The sequence below is a fragment of the Leucoraja erinacea genome, chromosome 29, assembly GCF_028641065.1.
Source record: "Leucoraja erinacea ecotype New England chromosome 29, Leri_hhj_1, whole genome shotgun sequence".
Classification (NCBI taxonomy): Eukaryota; Metazoa; Chordata; class Chondrichthyes; order Rajiformes; family Rajidae; genus Leucoraja; species Leucoraja erinaceus.
Window position 1 is genome coordinate 1,630,001 of NC_073405.1, and position 24,325 is coordinate 1,654,325.

Consider the following 24,325-nt stretch of genomic DNA (forward strand, 5'->3'; position numbering starts at 1 on the left):
GTAGGTGGGGCCTGATGTCTTATGACGCAGTCTTTCCTAAGCTCACACTTTACATCATGAAACTATTTTAGGGCATAGAAACACCCGCACCCCAAATGAGTAGATAATATATACATATTTATTTGTTAATATTTCTAACCTGTGACAATTTTTCCAAAATGTCACTGCACATTTGGGTAGGCGGCGCGATATTTCATCCGATATTTCAACAATTAAGCCACAAAAATAACTGATGCAATCACAAGGATTGCAATCAAGAAGAATTGTCACTCTGCAACACTTTCAGGTGAGATTTCATACCATCTGGTTCACACCTACATTAAAAGCAATGCCAAGATGAAAGTGAAGTTATTCGGGAACTTTTTGTTCACAACTTTCTGCCAGACTATTTGGTAGCTGTTAACATGCTGGGTGCCTTGCTACACAGATGATCTCAGGTTAATTGCCAACACTAAATCTTGGTGGGATATTTGTGAGATACGACTGTAAGTTCGGTCAAAAATTATTTCTCTTTTTGTACAAAAAAAGGTTAAAACAAAGCACCACCAGAGATGGAGAATAGTTTGGTCAACAATGGCCAAAGCGGGCATAAAGAGATGGTGAGACTTAGTGCCGAGAGGAAAGAAAGAAGATGGTGAAGGTAACACAGAGCAATTGCACTTTCATTTGCGTAAATGTGAAAGCTGTGTATCTGCAACATTAAACGTGAATATATAAATTTTAATTCTCTAATTTTAATTGTGTTTTTTTTCTCCCCTCCTGAGAACAATTGGTATCGTACTTGGGTGTGGTTCCATGGGCATTTCTAGTGCCTGGTGTCATTGTTGATCTGCAGGCTTTCACAGTTTATGTCATCAACTAGTCATCTGTTTATGCATCACATGATTAGGCCAATCCCATCACTATTTGTTTCTTAGTGGGATAAAGACCCAGCAACACGATCAACCATATCCGTAGAAGTTCTATTTTTGCAATTGTGATTTTCCTAGTACTGGCGGACAAACCAGGATCTCCTGCTGATTACAGCAGCAGAATGTTGGAGTAACTCAGCGGGACAGGCAGCATCTCATAGAAACTTTGAAACATAGAAAATAGATGCAGGAGTAGGCCATTTGGCCCTTCGAGCCAGCACCGCCATTCAATATGACCATGGCTGATCATCTAAAATCAGTACCCCGTTCCTGCTATTTCCACATATCCCTTGATTGTTAGCCCTGAGAGCTAAATCTAACTCTCTCTTGAAAACATCCAGTGAATTGGCCTCCACTGCCTTCTGTGGCAGAGAATTCCACAGATTCACCATTCTCTGGGTGAAATAATTTTTCCTCATCTCAGTCCTAAATGGCCTACCCCTTATTCTTAAACTGTGACCCCTGGTTCTGGACTCCACCAACACCGGGAACATTTTTCCTGCATCTAGCCTGCCCAATCCTTCAAGAATTTTATATGTTTCTATAAGATCTCCTCTCATCCTTCTAAATTCCAGTGAATACAAGCCCAATCGACCCATTCTTTCATCATATGTCATATATCTCTAGATAGAGGAAATCGGTGACGTTTCCAGTCGAGATCCTTCTTAGAAACATAGAAAATAGATGCAGTAGGCCATTCGGCCCTTCGAGCCTGCACCGCCATTCAATGTGATCATGGCTGATCATCCTGCTGATTATATTTTGAGAATATTTTTCAGCTCTATGTTAAGTGTTGATGACTTACACATTCATTTTGATTATCTCTGGGGACACGCTGACATTGGCTAAAACTGAACCAGACATTGTAGCGTTGTTCTGCAAAGAGTTGACCGAAGGCAGTGGTTCCTGCGGAAGGCAAATGTGAAATGTAATTGATTGTTTGATCGATTGATTGATGGGTTGATTGATTGAACAAAACAGCATGGAGACAGGCCCCTCACTATTCAAAATATTCTTATGTTCTAACTAGTTCCCCAGAATGTCCATTGTGGGAACAGGGTAGAGCATTAGACTATTTTGAATAGTGAAAGGCCTGGATAGAGTGAATGTGGAGAGGATGTTTCCAGTAGTGGTAGAGTCTTGGACCAGAGGTCACAGCCTCAGAATAACAGGACATGCCTTTAGAAAGGAGATGAGGGGGAATTTCTTTAGGCCGAGGGTGGCGAATCTATGGAATTCATTGCCGCAGACAGCTGTGGAGGCCAAATCAATGGATATTTTTAAGATGGAGACTGACAGTTTCTTGATTAGTACGGGTGTCAGGGGTTATGGGAAGAAGGCGGTAGAATGTGTTTGAGAGGGAAAGATAGATCAACTATGAATTCTGCTCCTTTCGCATAATGGGAGAGGGGAGAAGAGGGAGTGACCGGGTTGAGACTCATCCTTGATGATTGAATTGAATTGAATTGAATTTCCTTTATTGTCATTCAGACCTTTCAGCCTGAACAAAATTTCGTGCCTGCAGCCATACATACAATAATACAATAATAGACAACAGAACAGACAGTAAACACAAATTAACATCCACCACAGTGAGTCCACCAAGCACCTCCTCACTGTGATGGAGGCACAAATCTTAGGGCTGCAGTCTCTTCCCTCCTCTTCTCCCTCTGCGCTGAGGCGATACCCCACCGGGCGATGGTAAAATCAGTCCCGCGGCTCACCGAGCTCCGCGAACGGGCCGGTTCAAACACCGCGGCCCGGGATGGTCGAAGCTGCCGCCCTCCAGTCCAGCGGACGCAGCTGTTGACGACGTCGTCCACTGGCCCGCGGCCGAACCCCGGACTCAGGCCGCCGCCGCCAGAACGCCGTCTCAGCCACCGGAGCTCTGTTCCTGCCCCGAGCCGGGCCGCCCTCACGTGAGCGTCTAAGCCCCACACCAGGCCACTCTCACGGGAGCGCCGTTCCAGCCCCGAGCTGGGCCGCCGGAGCCTCGAGGTGGCCAGCCCCCCCGCCATTAGGCCTCAGCGCAGACGGAGGCAGAGAAGGGGGATACGACAAAAAAGTCGCATTCCCCCAAAGGGAGAGACAGCAAGCCCTGTTTCAACCCCCCCCCCCCCTCCCCCCACACATAAATACAACCCAAAAAACCCAAAACTTAGCTAGACAAAACGAAAAAACAACACAAAAATTAAAAACAAACGGACTGCAGGCGAGCCGCAGCCGTTCACCAGCGCCGCCACTTCCGGATGCAGGTGACCTTGCCGAGGCAGCGTGAAATGCAGACGGTGATGGTGGTAGGTGTTTATCGGATGTTACTTGCGTCAGATGATAACACTGTGTGGAAACAATAAAGTTCAGAAGCAGTGAAACAAACAAAGATAAATGATGAGTTTACCTGACAGAAAAAATGAGTCAAATAAATGCTCGAATATTAACATTAGGAAATAGAAAATAATCAAGGCAAGTCAAGGGAGTTTATTGTCATGTGTCCCAGATAGGACAATGAAATTCTTGCTTGCTGCAGCACAACAGAGTATTGTAGGCATAAATACAGGACAGTTCAGTGTGTCTGTATAGCATAGTCCACATATATACACATAAATAAACAGATATCGTGCAATAATAAGCAGTACATGAGGTACGGACAGGGAGAGGGTTCTTGAAATTGCTCAGTCACAAAGGATATTAATTGCAGCGTGAGCGTTCCTGCTGAGAGCACAATCTGCTGCTCATTATTGTTTCAATGTATAAATAACACAAAATGTGACATTCATTCTCCCGAACAACTCCTTATTTTAACCCCCTCACATTTAAAGAAAACATTTCACAGAAAGCGCACAGCGAGGTTTGGCTGACGAGAGATGTCAAACATTCTAAATTCAACGGTGAGCCTTTGTAAAGAACGCCTCTGCCTTAATCACGTCCTGGGGAGATGAGCTCAGGCAGACACAGTTCACAACTGAATCTCACTGCAGCAAACGGCACACTCCACATCGACTCATCCCATGGTCACGAGGCCTGATGATACTGGCGTACAATGAATGGCCACTTAAGTGTTGCCTGTGGAACTTCTCTAATGGACAACATGAGCGGCACGGTGGCACGGCAGCCGAGCTGCTGCCTCACAGCGCCAGAGACCCGGGTTCGATCCTGACTATGGGAGCTGTCTGTACAGAGTTTGTACATTCTCCCTGTCTGAAGAAGGGTCTCAACCCTAAACGTCACCCATTCCTTCTCTCCAGAGATGCTGCCTGTTACTCCAGCATTTTGTGTCTATCTCCCTGTGACCATGTGGGTTTTCTCCGGGTGCTCTGGTTTCCTCCCACACTCCAAAGATGTAGGTTGGAGGTTAATTGGCTTTGGTAAAATTGTAAATTGTCCCCAGAGCTAGTGTACGGGGTGATTGCTGGTGGGCCGAAGGGCCTGTTTTTGTGCTGTACCACTCTGTGGCCTGTCCCACTTAGGTGATTTTTTAGCCACATAGTCGCTGGAGTGTCGTGTGTATGGTCGTGAGTCGTTGCCCAAAGAGTCGGAGCATTTTTCTGGTCACCGCTGGGTTTTGAAATGTTCAAAACTTTTTGGCAACAGTCAGCGACCATGGGCTTGTTGTAGCTTGTCTTCTCCCAACGTAGGTTGTTGCCAGGATGGCATAGGCTGTCGCCGGTGCCGACTTTGGTGAATTCCATTGTCGTAGTCGCTGGCAGTCGCCTAAAAAATCGCCAAGTGGGACAGGCCCTTAACACAGCAGTCTCAATCAATCCTATTCGGCATGTATTCGTTCTAGCTTTTCAATGGAAGCTGCCTATTTTAATCCAGTTTCTCTATTGTTTGGACGATCACTTTGTATCTTTCCTTTGGAGATTCTTGTGATGTTACTAGATCTGCCTCAACAGCTGTATATAGATAAATATCCAATGACTTGACAAAAACGTGTACATTTGATATAGAAGCAAAGAACTGCAGATACTGATTTATACCAAAGATAGCCACAGAGTGCTGGAGTAACTCAGCGGGTCAGGCAGCATCTCTGGAGAATAAGGATGAGTGACATTTCGGGTCGGGACCCTTCTTCAGACTTACATTAAGTAGCATCTTTAGCATAGATCTACACCAAGTAATTTAGTTTTAGTTTTAGAGATACAGCGTGGAAATAGGCCCTTCGAGTCCGCACCGACCAGCGATCCCCGCACACTAGTACTACCCTACACACACTTGGGACAATTCTACATTTATACCAAGCCAATTAACCTATAAACCTGTACATTCTTGGAGTGTGGGAGAAACCGAAGATCTCAGAGAAAACCCACACGGTCATGGGGGAGAAGGTACAAACTCTGTACTGACAGCACCTGTAGTCAGGATCGAACACGAGACTGGCAATATGAGGCAGCAAGTCTACTGCGCCACCGTGCCAAGCTGTGTTGGCGATTTTTATTTTAATGCATTGATGCTAAATCAGCTTCAGTGTGGTTCTGGCTTTTATCTTCCCTGAATTTCAGCATTTGTGTTTGTTTTTCACTTTTATCAAGGAAAAGAAAGAGTTTACAAAATAAAATATGTATCAAATATTCATCAAGGCAAATCTATCCCAATATATCTGGCCCAATATATCTGGCCCAATCTATCTGGGAGAAACAATGTGAATTAATAGTCGAGCCATCTTGTCTAAGTAGAGATTCTACGGAATGTTGCAGGGAATGACTTCACACTGTAATTAAAGAGCTGATAATTATTACGTGCAATCACAACTCTGCAGCCGTATCATTAATGCTGGAACTGATAAGATTTCCAGGAAATATGATTCCAAGGACACGTCGTCAAATAAAGTTCTCTATAAATTTGAAATTCTGCCAGATGTTTAAAGAACTCAGAGATTTCTGCTCAGTCTCCTCACAAAAGAAAAAATCACTGTTGATGTTGGAAATCTAAAATGAAAACCAGAAAATGCTCGGTCAGGCGGCAGAGAATTAACATTTGACATTTCTACCTGACAGGAAGCTGATCTCAGCCCAAGAAAAGCTTTCACTCTTCATTGGCCCGAGATTAAGAAAGGAAAAATCATGGCTGTTGCAATCAAGAGTCAAGAGTGTTTTATTGTCAAATATCCCGAACAGGACAATGAAATTCCTACTTGCTGCAACACAACAGAATATGTGAATATGGAAATGTTAAACATAACGAGAGAAAAAAATAAAAAGTTCAATAAATAACAAATATAGTGCAAATAACAAATAATAATAGTCTTTTCCGGTTCAGAGCTCAGAGCTTATTTGTTGCTGTGTTTAATAGCCTGATGGCTGTGGGGAAGAAGCTGTTCCTGAACCTGGACGTTACAGTTTTCAGGCTCTTGTACCTTCTTCCTGATGGCAATGGTGAGATGAGTGTGTGGCCAGGATGGTGTGGGTCCTTGATGATTTTGGCCACCTTTTTGAGGCAGCGACTACGATAGATCCCTTCGACAGTGGGGAGGAAACACTTTTTCTCACAGAGTTGTGAGACTGTGGAATTCTCAGCCTCAGAGGGTGGTGGAGGCCGGTTCTCTGGATACTTTCAACAGCTGGACCTGCACCTGTTGTCTATTGTCTATTGTTTCTACGGTCATGTGATTGGAGTAGAATTAGGCCATTCAGTCCATCATGTCCACTCGGCCAGTCAATCAGCAACAAGGGATGACCTGCACTTAAGTCAGCTTAATATAATAACCTGCTGCTCTTGCATGGCTCCAACTCTAATAGCCCTGTCCCACGGTACGAGTTCATTCAAGAGCTCTCCCGAGTTTTAAAAAGTATAAAACTCGCGGTAAGCACGGAGAATGAACGTAGCAGGTACGTCGGAGCTCGGGGACGTCTCTTAGTGGCTCGTAACGCTAACGGCAGGTACTCGGGAAGACTCACTAACAGCAGGTAAGCTCGGGAAGACTGGTGAAGATTTTTCAACACTTTGAAAAATGTCCACGAGAGCCCCGAGTACCGACGAGTGGCCATTACCATAAATCTCCGAGTTCAACTCAAGGCAAACTCGAGAGAACTCTTGGAATTTACTTGTATAGTGGGACAGGGCTTTAAGACTGCAGTGACTCTTCTCAAAAGAATTAAGGACAAAAGGGATTTGACGTTGTTGTGCATCACCTTCAAATCTGAGAAAAAACAATAAATGTGAGCTTCAGAACGTTTTGGTCACAAAATCAATATGACGGCTTTATTATTATTAAATGTTATTATTCCCTGATCTCTGTTTCTTAATTACATTTTAAGACTCAGATCTGCAGCTTACATTGTGGTTATTTGAAGAATATGGGTCACAGCTGCCAAGAAGTACAATGCTCAGGCCAGAAATGCATTCTAATCCATATCATCAGCTGGTCCACCTTGGGTTTTATCACAGATAAACTTTATCTGGGTTCCAAATTTTCATAAACTGGTTATGGTATATGCACCATTCCCCCCCCCCCCCCTCCCCTATGTATCACAGCTGTTATCAGGCAACTGAATCATCCTACCACAACCAGAGAGCGGTCCTGAACTACTATCTACCTCATTGGTGACCCTCAGACTATCCATTGTTTAAGAAAGAACTGCAGATGCTGGAAAAATCGAAGGTAGTCAAAAATGCTGGAGAAACTCAGCGGGTGAGGCAGCATCTATGGAGCGAAGGAAATAGGCTGATCATCCAACTCAGTATCCCATCCCTGCCTTCTCTCCATACCCCCTGATACCTTTAGCCACAAGGGCCACATCTAACTTCCTCTTAAATATAGCCAATGAACTGTGGCCTCAACTACCTTCTGTGGCAGAGAGTTCCAGAGATTCACCACTCTCTGTGTGAAAAGTGTTTTTCTCATCTCGGTCTTAAAGGATTTCCCCCTTATCCTTAAGCTGTGACCCTTTGTCCTGGACTTCCCCAACATCGGGAACAATCTTCCTGCATCTAGCCTGTCCAACCCCTTAAGAATTTTGTATGGGGAACAAAGGGAATGGAGATCAGGGAAGGTGTAGAATAGATCTTTGTTAGTTGGGAGAAGGTAACAACAAAGCAAACAGGGATAAAATGTAGTCGGAGACAGTAAGACTTCTAACCGGAGATTCAGATTCAGATTCAGATTCAATTTTAATTGTCATTGTCAGTGTACAGTACAGAGACAACGAAATGCATTTGGCATCTCCCTGGAAGAGCGACATAGCAAATGATTTGAATAAATAATAATAAGTGTCGGGGGGGGGGGGGGGGGGGGGGGGGGGGGGGGGGGGGGGGGGGGTGGTGATTGGCAGTCACCGAGGTACGTTGTTTAGTAGAGTGACAGCCGCCGGGAAGAAGCTGTTCCTCGACCTGCTGGTTCGGCAACGGAGAGACCTGTAGCGCCTCCTGGATGGTAGGAGGGTAAACAGTCCATGGTTGGGGTGAGAGCAGTCCTTGGCGATGCTGAGCGCCCTCCGCAGACAACGCTTGCTTTGGACAGACTCAATGGAGGGGAGCGTGGAACCGGTGATGCGTTGGGCAATTTCCACCACCCTCTGCAATGCCTTCCGGTCGGAGACAGAGCAGTTGCCATACCATACTGTGATGCAGTTGGTAAGGATGCTCTCGATGGTGCTGCCTGTTCTGCTGAGTTACTTCAGCATTTTGTATCTGTCTTCAGTTACAACCAGCGTCTGCAGTTCCTTCCTACAAACCTGCACGTCTTTGGAATGTGGGAGGAAACCTGAGCACCCGGAGAAAACCCACGCGGTCACAGTGAGAACGTACAAACTCAACAGAGACAGCACCCGTAGTCAGGATCTAGGATCCAGAGCAGCACTACCTGCCGCCCCTCAAGGCACAGAGACGAATTGAAGGATTTGTATGTTGGCCGCAGATTTATTGTAAACGGGATAACCGTTCCGGTGAATCTAATCTGCCGTCAGCACCACTAGAATTAAATTGTTTTCCTGCAATATCTCATGATCCAACTTGGGCAGATCAATATAAACAAGTGAAGTCATGACAGTAACAGAGCAGCCCGCCCGCAGCAGCCAGATACTGCAGACACATACGCTTTTATTGTTCTTTCAACTGTGGGGGTGGAGGATTTGTGAAAGTACAAATTGTATTGTATTGTATTCAAATTTATTGCCATTGTCTCAATTTGAGACAACGAAATGAATTTCTCTTACAGGCAGTATCATAAAATAAAAAAAATAAAAATAAAAAAATAAAAAAATAGGTGTAAGCTGTATCTATCACCATCTTCATCCCACCATATTCCTGCAAATCTTATAATAATAATAATAATAATAATTTTATTTATAGAGCACTTTAAAAACAAACATAGCTGCAACAAAGTGCTGTACATCACTAATCATTGACAAAAAAGTTAATACACACCAAAAATAACAATCAAAAGAAATAGTAGGAAAAGACATGTAAAATAAAGAAACATCAAAAACACCACAAACAGAAGCAAAGCCTCAGGCATGGTCAAAAGCCAGGGAGTACAAATGTGTTTTAACACTGGATTTGAAGATAGAGTCACAGTTTTATACATTTAAAATGTCTGCTGTTATCCATCCCCCTTCCGTGTTAACATGTATCTTAAGGCAACACGTGGAGATTCAGCCCATCGGCTTCATGCCGGCTCCCAGAGGAGCAATCCCATTCATCCCGTTGCCCCTCATCTTATTTCCCAGCATGGAAACAGGCCCTTCGGCCCACCAAGTCCATGCTGACCATCGCTCACCCATTCCCACTGGTTCTATGTTACCCCACTTTCCAATCCACTCCCTGCACGCTGGGGGCGACTTACAGAGGGCCGATTAACCTACAAACCCCAACTTGTCTTTGGGATGTGGGAGGAAACCGGAGCACCTGAAGGAAATCCATGTATTCACAGGGAGAACGTGGAAACTACACCCTGACACCGCCTATAGTTAGGATCAACCGCGGGTCTCTGGTGCTGTGAGGCAGCTGTTCCACCCGCTCCACTACTGTACCGCCATCTCTACAACATATTCTCTCCCTCAAATGTCCAGCAGCTCCCCTTTGATCCTTTTGTGCCATTAACCTCCACTGAATGGTTATTTGCAGTGGCCTGTTCACAAAGCAGGTCTTTGGCTTGTAGACAAAAGTGTGCTGGAGAAACTCAGCGGGTGCGGCAGCATCTATGGAGCGAAGGAAATAGGCAACGTTTTGGGCCGAAACCCTTCTTCAGACTGATGTATGGTGGGGGGGGGGGGGGAAGAAAGGAGAAAGGAAGAGGAGGAGCCCGATGGCTGAGGGAGAGTTGAGAAGGGGAGGAGACAACAAGGGCTACCGGAAATTGGAGAAGTCAATGTTCATGCCACTAGTGTGCAGACTGCCCAAGCGGAATATGAGGTGCTACTCCTCCAATTTCTGGTGGTGCTCACTCTGGTCAAGGTTTTTGGCATGTGGCAGGAATCCAGAGTGCCCGCATGGTCTCGGAGAACATCACAAACTATACGCAGTATAGCACTTGTAATCAGAGTGAGCCTGGCTCCGTAGACTCTGGGGCAGCAGCGTGGATTACTGCACTCTTATGCCACCCATTACAGTCTAGGCTATGCTGGTGTTTAAGAAGGAACTGCAGATGCTTGAAAATCAAAGGTAGACAAAAGTGCTGGAGAAACTCAGCGGGTGCAGCAACATCTATGGAGCGAAGGAAATAGGCAACAAGAGGTGCAGGAGTAGGCCATTCGGCCCTTCAAGCCAGCATCGTCATTTAATGTGATCATGGCTGATTATCCTCAATCAGTACCTTGTTCCTGCCTTCTCCCCATATCCCCATAACTCCGTTATCTTTAAGAGTCCTACCTGGCCCTATCTCTCTAGATATGAGGATTCCAGGCCACATCCATGCCACAGCACCACAAAGAGTTAAACTCTTTGTAAACCTGACACCTACACACACACGTAGGGTAATGAGTTGAGAGTTATCCGCCCTTTCCTTCACCAAAGAGCCAGGCACAGCCTCCTCCAATGGATTGGTGTGTGGTGACCAGCTAAGAATGAAGGCTTTCTTTTAGCCACGGTGAGGATTTAAACAACTGACAGGATTTCGACACAACACACAGTTTTTCTGCCTGGTAAGTTAAACTAAACACCTGGCCATGGAGCCAGCAAGAACAGGAAATAAAACTAGAACCTGCCACCAAGTTGGTTGGTGCTTAGTTTTTAGAACTTACATAGTTTTATTGGGCCACACCTGACTAGGTTTTACGTTGATGCTGTTAAACCTGTGATTATTATTAGAATTATGATTATTATTTTTATACTCAGTACAAAATGTTAAAGCTCGTGGGGTAGTGCAGTTTAGTAAAAGATTAACGATAAATTAGTGGTGGACAAAAATGCTGGGGAAACTCAGTGGGTGAGGCAGCATCTATGGAGCGAAGGAATAGGTGAATAAGGAATATAGCTGCATAGTTGCTGCCTGACCCACTGAGTTTCCCCAGCATTTTTGTCCACCTTCCAGCATCTGCAATTATTTTCCAGCACCTGCAATTCTTTCTTAAACAAAGTGATTAGTGATAAATTAAAATCAAGATGGGCTTCAGATTTCAGCTGTAATAGCTGGCACTTATTATCTGAAATATGCTGCACTCAATGTTAATGTACATCACTGATACTATTTATTTAGGCTATTTAATAGATAAACAATTGACTTGGTAAAGTGCGTGCAGTTTCAAAGCAGACAGCCAGGACATTGATTGTACAGGGACACATGAGAATCTTGAGCAAATAGCAAAGTGCTGGAGGATCTCAGCAGGCCAGGCAGCATCTGTGGCGGGAACTGGACAAACGATATTTCGGGAAGGGTCCCGAGGCCATTGACCTACACAGACACTTCCCGGCATGCTGGGTTCCTCTGACACGTTGCGTAGGGTTGCAGAGATTGGTTTCTGGGTGGAGTCTGAAGAGAGACTTTCAGAAACATAATACTGGGTGAAATCAAAGATCCTATAGCAGAGCTCTGCTGTAGGATCTTTGGTTGAAATATCGAGAGTCGCAGGTGATATGTGAATGCAGATTGTCAAAGCAGAAGAACATTAGACACTAAAATAAATAGATTATGTGTGCTTAAGAAGGAACTGCAGATGCTGGAAAATCGAAGGTAGACAAAAATGCTGGAGAAACTCAGCGGGTGAAGCAGCATCTATGGAGTGAACGAATAGGTGACGTTTTGGGTCGAGACAAAGATGTTTTTTACTGTATCTCGGTACACGTGACATTAATAATACTGATTGTGGATGATCAGCCCTGATCGCATTGAATGGCGGTGCTGGCTCGAAGGGCCGAATGGCCTACTCCTGCAATGGAGAAAAGGAGTAGGCAACGTTTCAGGTCGAGACTTAAGGATAAGGGGGAAATCCTTTAAAACCGAGATGAGAAGAACTTTTTTCACACAGAGAGTGGTGAATCTCTGGAACTCTCTGCCGCAGAGGGTAGTTGAGGCCAGTTCATTGGCTATATTTAAGAGGGAGTTAGATGTGGCCCTTGTGGCTAAGGGGATCAGAGGGTATGGAGAGAAGGCAGGTACGGGATACTGAGTTGGATGATCAGCCATGATCATATTGAATGGCGGTGCAGGCTCGAAGGGCCGAATGGCCTACTCCTGCACCTAATTTCTATGTTTCTATGTTTCTATGAGACCCTTCTTCAGACTCTGAGTGGACCTAATGCAATCAAAATGAACTAGCTTCTTTTGAGGAAGGGTCTCGACCTGAAACGTCGCCTATTTCCTTCGCTCCATAGATGCTGCCTCACCCGCTGAGTTTCTCCAGCATTTTTGTCGACCTTCTTTTCCTGGTTCATGATGTATAGAGACGAATGTCATGACCTGTCCAGTTAGTCGGGTGGCAAATCCCTGGCGCAGCTATGCTCCCGAATGCCCCAAGGTGCCAGAACACTTCACACTCTTTGGCTCAACCCATTAGTAAACTGGCCAGTGGCAATTCAATGCAAATCTGTGCATTCCTCTCACATTCTAAGAGCAAAGACGATGAGCAACGTGATTCACCAGGAACCATCTTCACTAACATTATTTAGAATCACCTTTAGATTTCATTGAAGTTTTTCCTGTTAGAGAAGATTTAGCTGCTAATACTAACATGGAAAATATGTGCAGGAGTAGGCCATTCGAGAGTTGGATATCAGGAATTAAGGGATATGGGGAGAAAGCAGGAATGGGGTACTGATTGTGGATGATCAGCCATGATCATATTGAATGGCGGTGCTGTCTCGAAGGGCCGAATGGCCTACTCCTGCACCTATTTTCTATGTTTATATTTGGCCCTTCGAGCTCTTGAATACTGGAAGAATGGGAGAATGCCGTGCAAGATGAAGGGTACCCTTTAGATTCCCCCTCCCGACTCTCAGTCTGAAGAAGAGTCTCGACCCGAAACGTCACCTATTCCTTTTCTCCAGAGATGCTGCCCGTCCCGCTGATCTCCAGCTTTTTCGTGTCTATCTTCGGAGTAATCCAGCATCTGCAGTTCCTTCCTGCACATTGTGCCACAGCTGATTTACTTTAAACCTGGCAGAGAGAAAAATATCGTTGCCCTTCCATCTGACAGTAATGTGTGTTCTGTTAGACCAGTGGTTCTTAACCTTTTTGGCATACGGAAACAAAATACTGTATGTGGTATGTACCTTTGTTAGGTTCCTAAACATGGGCCTAACAAATTGATACGCTATTTGTATCCCCTTCATGACCCCCAGCAAAGTCCCAAACGACCCCCAGGTTAAGAACCGCTGTACAAGGACAATACTGCGGCATATCAGTGACTGAGAGCTTGCAACACAGGAGTTGTTCTCTCCCATTGCCAACCTCTTGATTATGTTGCTATTCCTGCTGAACAAGTCTGACTGCCCCAGGGGTTTCTGCCTGATCACCTTGACTAGAAACTGGAATCCAAGGAGCTGTAAATTCCTGCATATTCTCGAAACTGCATTAGCATTGCTCAGATAACACACCAGTTTAAATGTGAACATGAATGTAAACACTGCCAGCCCCCCCCCCCGTATATACGGCACGCTCATAAATCTTTTAGTCTACAGAAACCGGCATCATCTTAGATTTTTGATGTGTTTATATTTCAGAAGTCAGATCATCTGTATAATGGCTTTGTTTAAGAAAGAACTGCAGATGCTGGAAAAATCGAAGGTCGACAAAAATGCTGGGGAAACTCAGCGGGTGAGGCAGCATCTATGGAGCGAAGGAATAGGCGACGTTTCGGGTCGAGACCCTTCCGGGTCTCGACTCGAAACGTCACCTATTCCTTCGGGGTCCTGACCCGAAAACTCACCTATTCGGTTGTTAATGGACCCGTAGGTCCATTAACAACCTTCCAACTAGGTGCAGGTACTCAGATTCAGATTCAGATTCAGATTCAGATTCAATTTTAATTGTCATTGTCAGTGTACAGTACAGAGACAACGAAATGCATTTAGCATCTCCCTGGAAGAGCGACATAGCAAAAGGTACTGAGTGTGTCAGAGGGGGTCTCTCATCCAGGCCTCACTAAAATGAAAAATGAAATGAAATGATTCAATTTATTGTCATTGTCAGTGTACAGTACAGAGACAACGAAATGCATTTTTAGCATCTCCCTTGAAAGGGAGACACAGGGCGTCGCGGTGTGCCCGCGCCTGCCGCCGTAATTACATTCCATTACAGGCAAAGGTGGGTGAAGTGTCTTGCCCAAGGACACAACGACAGTATGCACTCCAAGCGGGATTTGAACCGGCTACCTTCCGGTCGCCAGCCGAACTCTTAGCCCATTGTGCTATCTGTCGCCTACTCCCTCCTAGTTAGTTTAGCTCAGTTCCGTTTATTGTCACGTGGATCGACGTACAGTGAAACGCTTTTGTTGCGTGCTAACCAGTCAGCGGAAAGGCAATACATGATTACAATCGAGCCGTCCACAATGTACAGATGCATGATAAGGGAATAACGTTTAGTGCAAGGTAAAGCCAGCAAAGTCCGATCAACGATAGTCCGAGGGTCACCAAAGAGGTAGATAGTAGTTCAGGACCGCTCTCTGGTTGTGGTTGGATGATTCAGTTGTAGGATCTCGACCCAAAACGTCTCGTTCCTCTCCCCCAATGGATGCTGCTCTGCTCACAGGTTACCTTGAACAGTTTGGCCTTGTCTTTCCTGTACCCGATTCCAGCATCTGCATTGGTTAAAAACTAAACGAGCTCCCCCCCCCCCACCCCCCCCACAGTGTACGGTGGCGCAGCGGCAGAGTTGGTGCCAGAGACCCGGGTTCGATCTCGATTACGGGTGCTGTCTGTACGGAGTTTGCACGTTCTCCCTGTGACCTGCGTGGGTTTTCACCAGGGTTTCCTCCCACAATCCAGGTTTGTAGGTTAATTGGCTTGGTAAAATTGTAAAATTGTCCCCAGTGTGTGTAGGATGGTGTTAGTGTGTGAGGATCGCTGGTCGGCACGGACTTTGTAGGCCGAAAAGCCTGTTTCCGCGCTGTATCTCTAAACTAAACCAAGACTAAACAGCTGTTGAGTGGTTCCGTTTTGAAACGTCACCTGTTCCTTTTTCTCCAGAGCTGCTGCCTGACCCGCTGGGTTACTCCAGAGACTTGTGCCTGTTTAAACTGGACTAACCCCTTGTGTCTCCTCACCGCATGTCTGAGGTATCGCTGCCTCTCGTGCAACGTCCCAGAAACAGCAACAGTGTCAGTGACAAATATCAGCGCCATTGCCGAGAAATTCAGTTCAATAATGCTGGACTTGTTGCCGCAGGATGTGTCAGAAAATCAATGTTATCTGGGACAAAATGCAAAACGACAATTTCTGGGCTGTTGTAGACTGCAGACTCCAGGCCTCTCCCTTAGAGTCATAGAATGATGCAGCGTGGAGACAGGCCCTTCGGCCCAACTTGCCCATGCCATCCAACATGCCCCGTCTACATTCGTCCCACCTGCCTGAATCCAACTTCACCCCCAGGACGGAGCCAGCCTTCCTGATGAGTTTGTTAATCCTGTTTACGAAGGAACTCGACCCGAAACGTCACCTATTCCTTCGCTCCATTTCGGGTCGAGACCCATGGGTCTCCATAGATGTTGCCTCACCCGCTGAGTTTCTCCAGCATTCTTGTCTACCTTTGTTAATCCTGTTGGCTATCCACAGAACCAGATCTGCCATCACACATTACAATTGCTCCACTGTTCAATCTCTCTGCCTACAGCAGTGGTTCCCAACCTTTTTTTGGCCCTGCCCCACCTAATCACCTCTAAAATCCTGATGCCCCCCCTTGCTTTCCCTCGAGAGAAAACGGAGGAAATAGATATTATAAGGGTAACTTAGCAAAAGCTCTTTGAATCGCATTTCTAAATCTAATTCAATAAATAAGGTTCTCCCGTGACCCCGCGCGCTTCGTGCGACGTGCATGAAGAGCGATGGCGCGGTGATTATGTAATAACTACACAATAAAGACCTTTTTTACCCCAAAAAAATGATTTACTCAAAATAACATCTGAAACATAAACTACATATGTTTACCTGATGGAAAATCCAAAAAAATAAAAATCGAAAATTTGGACCCAGACCTCCTCAGTTGCCCCCCTTAAAAATCAAATTGCCCCCCTGTGGGGCCCACGTTGGGAACCACTGGCCTACAGCAACAGTTCTTACTTAATCCCTTTATCATATATCTACACTGTCAATGACTCGATTGTAATCACACAGGTCGTCTTTCCGCTGACTGGTTGGCACAACAAAAGCTTTTTGCTGTACCTTGGTATATGTGACAATAAACTAAAACTCAACAGTGGATGCATTTGAAAAGCAATATGTCTACCAATTACCTGCTTTGTGATATCTGGAGATAGACACAAAAAGCTGGAGCAACTCAGTGGGACAGGCAGCAACTCAGGAGAGAAGGACTAGGTGACATTTCGAGTCGAGTTCAGATTTCTGACATTTTCTTCACCTATTCCTTCTCTCCAGAGATGCTGCCTGGCCCGCTGACTTACACCAGCTTTTTGTGTCTATCTTTGGTTTAAACCAGATCTGTAGTTCCTTCCTGCACATACAATGTAAGCTGAATCCTGGAGCACTTAATTAGGTCGATAGACACAACTCAAGGTGCACTGGAGAACAGTTATCATCTTCTCCACGATAGACAGAGTGCTGGAGTAACTCAGCGGGTCAGGCAGCATCTGTGGAGAACATGGATAGGTGACGTTTCACAGAGTGCTGGAGTAACTCAGCAGGTCAGGCAGCATCTGTGGAGAACATGGATAGGTGACGTTTCGGGTCGAAACCCAGAAGGGTTTCGGCCCGAAACGTTGTCTATTTCCAAAAGGGTTTCTGCCCGAAACGTTGCCTATTTCCTTAGCTCCATAGATGCTGTTGCACCATAACTCAGTGAGTCAGGCAGCATCTGTGGAGAACATGGATAGGTGACGTTTCACAGAGTGCTGGAGTAACTCAGCGGGTCAGGCAGCATCTGTGGAGAACATGGATAGGTGACGTTTCACAGAGTGCTGGAGTAACTCAGTGGGTCAGGCAGCATCTGTGGAGAACATGGATAGGTGACGTTTCTGAAAAGGGGTATTTGAAGAAGGGTCACAACCCAAAACATCACCTATCCATCGCCTATTCCTTCGCTCCATAGATGCTGACTCACGCTCTGAGTTTCTCCAGCATTTTTGTCGACTTTCGATTTTTCCAGCAACTTTCGTAAACAGTTCCATGCTAGAGTTAGTTACCTGCTGTTACCTGTATTGTGAGGCTGCGGCATCTGAAACAGGTGAATAACTCCACAGTGCCAAGGCCCGAGGCATGTAGAGATAATTAAAATATACCCAGTGCAGTAAAGACTGCCTGTGTGTGGAGTGAATGGCTGCTCTGTGGCTGCTCTCGGTATGTAGCGGTCAACTCCCTCCTTCCACCAAGTTAATGTTTGACCAATTAACCTTGGGTGAAAAAGGAAGGTTTCTAAACGCCGGGATATTTGATATTGTTGTGAACCGCGCTCTTTAATTTTGGATTGTGAAATAAGTTGAGTGAGTTAGACTGGAATGCAGATAAAGTCTCACGTTTCTCAAGGGAGAACAATAGGGTTTGTTTACCTGTGCAGGTTGTAATGTCGTCACTGGGTGTGGGCTGAGCTAGGCAGCGGCCTGTCAGTTCAGAGGCCTCACTCCTCCGTGGTTAAAGGTGCAGGTATTGAAAAGCCAGAGAGGAATTTTACGAAGCAAGACTGGGGGACGGTTTTAGCGCTCGCTCACCACAAGAGAAATCCCCGCCTGCCTTCTGGGATCTGAGAGTTACCAAAGTAAAGAGTTGCCTGAACACCAGGAAGTAGCAACAGAGGCAGGCAGAGAAATCACACAAGAAATGAGAAGATAGTTCACAAAATGGCTGTCAGATTCCAAGATCAGGTGAGTACTGTTGTGAATCTCCGGCATTGTAGTAACCGCGAGGGTGTAAACAGCACGATATCACCGTTCCACGCCTTGTAACTCAAACACCGAGCCCATCTCAGGCTATTGCCCACGTCAGAAACAGAACAATGTGTACAGGCCAAAGAAATGCAGAGTGTAAAACGATGGAGGTTCTGGGAGAGGAGATCAGATTCAGATTCAGATTCAGATTCAATTTTAATTGTCATTGTCAGTGTACAGTACAGAGACAACGAAATGCATTTAGCATCTCCCTGGAAGAGCGACATAGCAAACGATTTGAATAAATAATAATAAGTTTCCGGGGGGGGGGTGGTGATTGGCAGTCACCGAGGTACGTGAGTACGAGAGAGTTTTGCTGATGCACCCTGTGGAGCTCAGGCCCCAAGTCAGGGTGGGGGGGGGGGTGGGGGTGGGTCAGGGTGGGGGGGGGTGGGGGACAGGGTGGGGGTGGGGGGTCAGGGTGGGGGGGTGGGACAGTGTGGGGGTCAGGGTGGGGGTGGGGTGGGGGGGACAGTGTGGGGGTCAGGGTGGGGTGGGTCAGGGTGGGGGTGGGGGGTGGGGGTGGGAGTGGGGTGGGTCAGAGTGAGCACCCACACTGGTGAAAGAGAAAACTATGCCTTTAAATCTGCAGCCCAGCACTGCAGCCTAACCTGTAGGTGGAACCTGTTGAGTGTTGCAATGTTGCAGGTATCACCTTACAGTCGAGGGGTTAGGCTGCATGGAATAATGTAGAGAGTTAGTCTCCTCTCAGTCTGTACCAAAGATGATAGAGCAGCTTTGGTCTGTACCAGTGCGTTGTGAACCTCACCATCCTACTGCCCTTGAGCTCCTGATCCTGACACCCCTCCATCACCAAGCTCCTGTGTAACTCCCTCCGACTGCTCCACCCACGGCTTCTCCACCAAAACCCCCCCGTCTTTGGAAAGATAAACCAGAGGAGCTCAGCGGTGTCACATGTGGAAGGGGACGGAGCGGTGACGTCTCGGGTCGGGTCGGGACCCTGACGCTTCAGATCTGTACAAGTGCAGTTTCTGGTGTCGTTCCCCCTCCCACACCCCCTTGTACATGTCCTTGCTCCCTCCTGTAGTGTACTGAGCCATGTACTGCTTCCTCCTGACCCAGACGTGTCGGTATACTTGCCTGGACCAGTGTACAGTGGGGTCATAAATGAGGCTGAGACAGTCAGTACAAATTGATTACATTGGCATTATTAGAGGCATTACTATACGTGGAGTATTTAACCCTTGATCTTCCCGGGTTGGCGGGACTGTCATATGCTGAGAGAATGGAGCGGCTGGGCTTGTACACTCTGGAGTTTAGAAGGATGAGAGAGAAACATATAAATTATTAAGGGTTTGGACACGCTAGAGGCAGGAAACATGTTCCCGATGTTGGGGGAGCCCAGAACCACTGGCCACAGTTTAAGACTAAGGGGTAGGCCATTTAGAACGGAGATGAGGAAATACTTTTTCACACAGAAAAAGTACATGTCTTGTGGTGAGTCTGTGGAATTCTCTGCCTCAGAGGACGGTGGAGGCCGGTTCTCTGGATACTTTCAAGAGAGAGCTGGATAGGGCTCTTAAAGATAGGGGACATGGGGAGAGCACTGGAGTAACTCAACGGGACAGGCAGCATCTCTGGAGAGAAGGAATGGGTGACGTTTCGGGTCGAGACCCTTCTTCAGACTGAGAGTCAGGGGAGAGGGAAACGAGAGATATAGATGGTGATGTAGAGAGATATAGAACAAAGAAATGCAAAGAAGTAACGATGATCAAGGAAGCATGTGGTGGGCTAGATGAAAACGAATTACAGACAATGAAACTCACCAGGACATGTGAAACTGATACAACTAGAGTGGGGGAGGGTTGGAGAGAGAGAGAAAGCAAGGGTTACTTGAAGTTAGAGAAATCAGTATTCATACCGCTGGGGTGTAAGCTGCCCAGGTGAAATATGAGGAGCTGTTCCTACAATTTGCGCTGGGCCTCACCCTGACAGTGGAGGAGGCCCAGGACAGAAAGGTCAGTGTGGGAATGGGAGGGGAGTTAAAGTGTTTTGGAAAGTGTTCGGGGATCATGTAGGTCCAAGCGGACTGAGTGGAGGAGTTCTTCCGGCTTAGTTTTACTGTTTCTACCCCTACCACAGCCAACAATGGACCATTGTGGGCTCCACATTTCTTTGATCGTTGTTACTCTTTGGCTATCGTTTGTCCTTTGTACCGTCTATATCTCTCGTTTCCCTTTCCCCTGACTGCCAGTCTGAAGAAAGGTCCTGACCTGAAACGTCACCTATTCCTTTTCTCAAGGGATGCTGCCTGACCTGCTGTGTTTAGTTTAGAGATCAGTGTGGAAACAGGCCCTTCGACCCACCGAGTCTGTGCCAACCAGCGACCCCCACACACTTAACACTATTCTACACACACAAGAGGACATGACTTCAGAATTAAGGGACAGAAGTTTAGGGGTAATATGAGGGGGAACTTCTTTATGCAGAGAGTGGTGGCGGTGTGGAATGAGCTCCCAGTGGAAGTGGTGGAGGCAGGTTCATTGGTATCATTTAAAAATAAATTGGATAGGCATATGGATGAGAAGGGAATGGAGGGTTATGGTATGAGTGCAGGCAGGTGGGACTAAGGGGAAAAAAATTTGTTCGGCATGGACTTGTAGGGCCGAGATGGCCTGTTTCTGTGCTGTAATTGTTATATGGTTATATGGTTATTAGGGACAATTTACATTTGTATCGACCCGAATATCCTACATCCCTGCACGTCTTTGGAGTGTGGGAGGAAACCGGAGCACCAGGAGAAAACCCACGCGGGTCACGGGGAGAACGTGCAAACTCCACACAGACAGCACCCGTAGTCAGGGACGAGCCTGTGTCTCTGGCGCTGAAAGTGGTGTAATGCCCCTGTCCCACTTAGGAAACCTGAACGGAAGCCTCTGGAGACTTTGCGCCCCACCCAAGGTTTCTGTGCGGTTCCCGGAGGTTGCAGGTGGTTGCCAGAGGTTGCAGGTAGTGGAAGCAGGTGGGGAGACTGACAAAAACCTCCGGGAACCGCACGGAAACCTTGGGTTTTTCACACAGGGAGTGGTGAATCTCTGGAACTCTCTGCCACAGAAGGTAGTTGAGGCCACAGTTCATTGTCTATATTTAAGAGGGAGTTAGATGTGGCCCTTGTGGCTAAAGGGATCAGGGGGTATGGAGAGAAGGCAGGTACAGGATACTGAGTTGGATGATCAGCCATGATCATATTGAAGGGCCGAATAGCCTACTCCTGCACCTATTTTCAATGTTTCTATGTTTCTATGACAGGGGCATTAGGCAGCAACTCTACCGCTGAGCCACTGGAGTTACTCCGGCACTTTGTGTCGGCTTTCTTCCACAGCCCTGGGTGGTTGTGAAGGTGCTGCCAAGGTGTAGTTGGCAGAGGTTGGCTTCAGGTCAAGTTTCAAGGGGTGCCTCGTGCAGACCCACAGCAGGGACAATCATTGATGGCAGAGGCCAACATGTTCTGCACCAAAGACCTCTGTGAGGATGCGTTTGTGGTGAGGAGTGGCCGTGTAACTAAACTCGCAAGCTCTTTGTTTCCTTTCTTATTGAGAGCACCAAAGACTTTGGAAATCCATGTATACAAACCAGCAGATTAAACGGCGATCAGAAAGCCTGATGGGTTGTGGCTGGATGGCCAGCAGATTGGATTACAGCAGCAGTAAAATGATACTTCGATAGTGGAGATCATTGATCACACACTGTGCTGACAGCATCTCACAGCTCAACGAGGCTGTATTGATCCGCCAGAGAATGGACTGCAGGCTTGTCACGATCATACTAGCTTAGTGTTTAGTTTAGAGATACAGCGCGGAAACAGGCCCTTCGGCCCACCGGGGAACCGCACCGACCAGGAACACTGCCCCGCACACGAACACTGTCCTACACACACAATGGACAATTTACATTAGTACAAGCCAATTAACCCACAAACCTGCACGTCTTTGGAGTGTGGGAGGAAACCGAAGATCTCGGACAAAACCCACGCAGGTCACGGGGAGAACGTACAAACTCCGTACAGACGGTACCCGTAGTTGGGATCAAATTCGGCGTTGCAAGCGCTGTGAGGCAGCAACTCGACCGCCGCGCCATCGTCCCGCCGAACATTGCGTTAAATTATGAGGCAAATGAGGACAAATGTGTTATGTACACAAGATAGGCACAAAAACCTGGAGTGACTCAGCGGGCCAGACAGCATATATACCATACAATACGATAGAACTGATCATCCACAATCAGTACCCCATTCCTGCCTTCTCCCCATATCCCTTGACACCGCTATCTTTAAGAGCCCTATCTAGCTCTCTCTTGAAAGCATCCAGAGAATTGGCTTCCACTGCCCTCTGAGACAGAGAATTCCGCAGATTCACAACTCTCTGTGTGTAAAGAGAGTTACTCCAGCATTTTATGTTCAGCAAAGACTAGAGGGCATGACTTTAAAGTGAGGGGGGGCAAGGTTTAAAGGAGATGTACGGGACATGGAGAGTGGTAAAGGGCGGTGGGGTGGGTCAGGGTGGGGAGGGTCAGGGGGGGGGTCAGGGCGGTGGGGGTGGGTCAGGGTGGGGGTGGGTCAGGATGGGGGGGGGTGGGTCAGGGTGGGGTGGGTCAGGGTGGGGGGGTGGGGTGGATCAGGATGGGGGTGGGGGTGGGTCAGGGTGGGGGTGGGTCAGGGTGGGGGTGGGGGTGGGGGTCAGGGCGGTGATGGAGGCCGATGGCATCGTGGCGTTTTAAAGACATTTCGATAGACACTTGGATATACAAGTACTAGAGGGATATGGATCACGTGAGGCTGAGGAGATCAATTTAATTTGGCATCATGTTGGGCATGGACATTATGGGCCGAAGGGCCTGTTCCTGTGCTGGACTGTTCTATGTTCCATGTTTCATGGCTCCATGAAGAAGCTGAAACGTCACCCATTCCTTCTATCCAGAGATGCTGCCTGTCCCGCTGAGCTACTCCAGCATTCTGTGTCTATCCTCTGTGGCCCCACTGAGGCTGCTGTTGCTGTTAACATTGTGTGTCTGAGGCTCAGCGAGAAATGTCACACAATGCATCTTGATAATGGTGTACACTAAAGCAGGAAGGAGAGGAGAATAATCTATTGTTTCAAAGGCAGTTGGCAGTGGACAGATCATCCAACATTGGGCCATCTGTTCATTTATTATGTGGATTGATGAAAGCTGACCTGAATGATCCCGATGCATCGAGGCAGATGGCCAGCATTGTAAGTGTTAGGTACAGATGAGATTAGCCACAGTGCACTCATTAAGGCCACATGGGCCTGTCCTCACAGCCCAGGAGATGTGCAGCTGGCGGTTTCTCAATCCGCATCCGGGCTTTGCCATCATGGAGTTTGCACGATGATAGGGCGGCAAGGTGGCGCAGCGATAGACTCGCTGACTTACAGCGCTGACAGCGCCAGAGACCCAGGTTCAATCCCGGCTATGGGTGCTGTTTGTTCGGAGGTAGACACAAAATGCTGCAGTAACTCAGCGGGTGAGGCAGCATCTCTTTAGACTGAAGAAGGGCCTCGACCCGAAACGTCACCCATCCCTTCTCTCCAGTGATGCTGCCGGTCTCGCTGAGTTACTCCAGCATTTTGTGTCTATCTTCAATTCAAACCAGCATCTGCAGTTCCTTCTTACACACTGTACGGAGTTTGTACGTTCTCCCCGTGACCTGCGTGGGTTTTCTCCGGGTGCTCCGGTTTCCTCTCACACTTCAAAGACGTGCAGGTATGTAGGTTCACAAAGGTACACAAAAAAGCTGGAGAAACTCAGCGGGTGCAGCAGCATCAGGTATGCAGGTTAATTGGCTTGGTATAAACGTATAAACATTGCCCCTAGTTTGTGTAAGGTAATGTTAGTGTGCGGGGATCGCTGGTCGGCGCGGACTCGGTGGGCCGAAGGGCCTGTTTCCGTGCTGTGTCGCTAACCTAAAAA

At 47.0% G+C, this 24,325-nt stretch overlaps 1 protein-coding gene across 2 annotated transcripts in view; it reads left to right on the forward strand.

Moving 5' to 3' along the window:
- The first annotated feature begins 10,838 nt into the window (after positions 1-10,838).
- Positions 10,839-24,325, forward strand: part of LOC129710959 (tight junction protein ZO-3-like) — a 51,570-nt gene continuing 38,083 nt past the window's right edge. Inside the window, exons 1-2 of one of the 2 annotated variants that reach the window (XM_055658281.1) lie at positions 10,860-10,990; positions 18,010-18,313. In XM_055658281.1, coding sequence (XP_055514256.1) covers positions 18,290-18,313 — 24 coding nt within the window. In that variant the 5' untranslated portion in view covers positions 10,860-10,990; positions 18,010-18,289. Of the gene's footprint in view, positions 10,991-18,009; positions 18,314-24,325 lie in introns of both variants that reach the window. The other variant, XM_055658282.1, reaches the window with a different exon arrangement.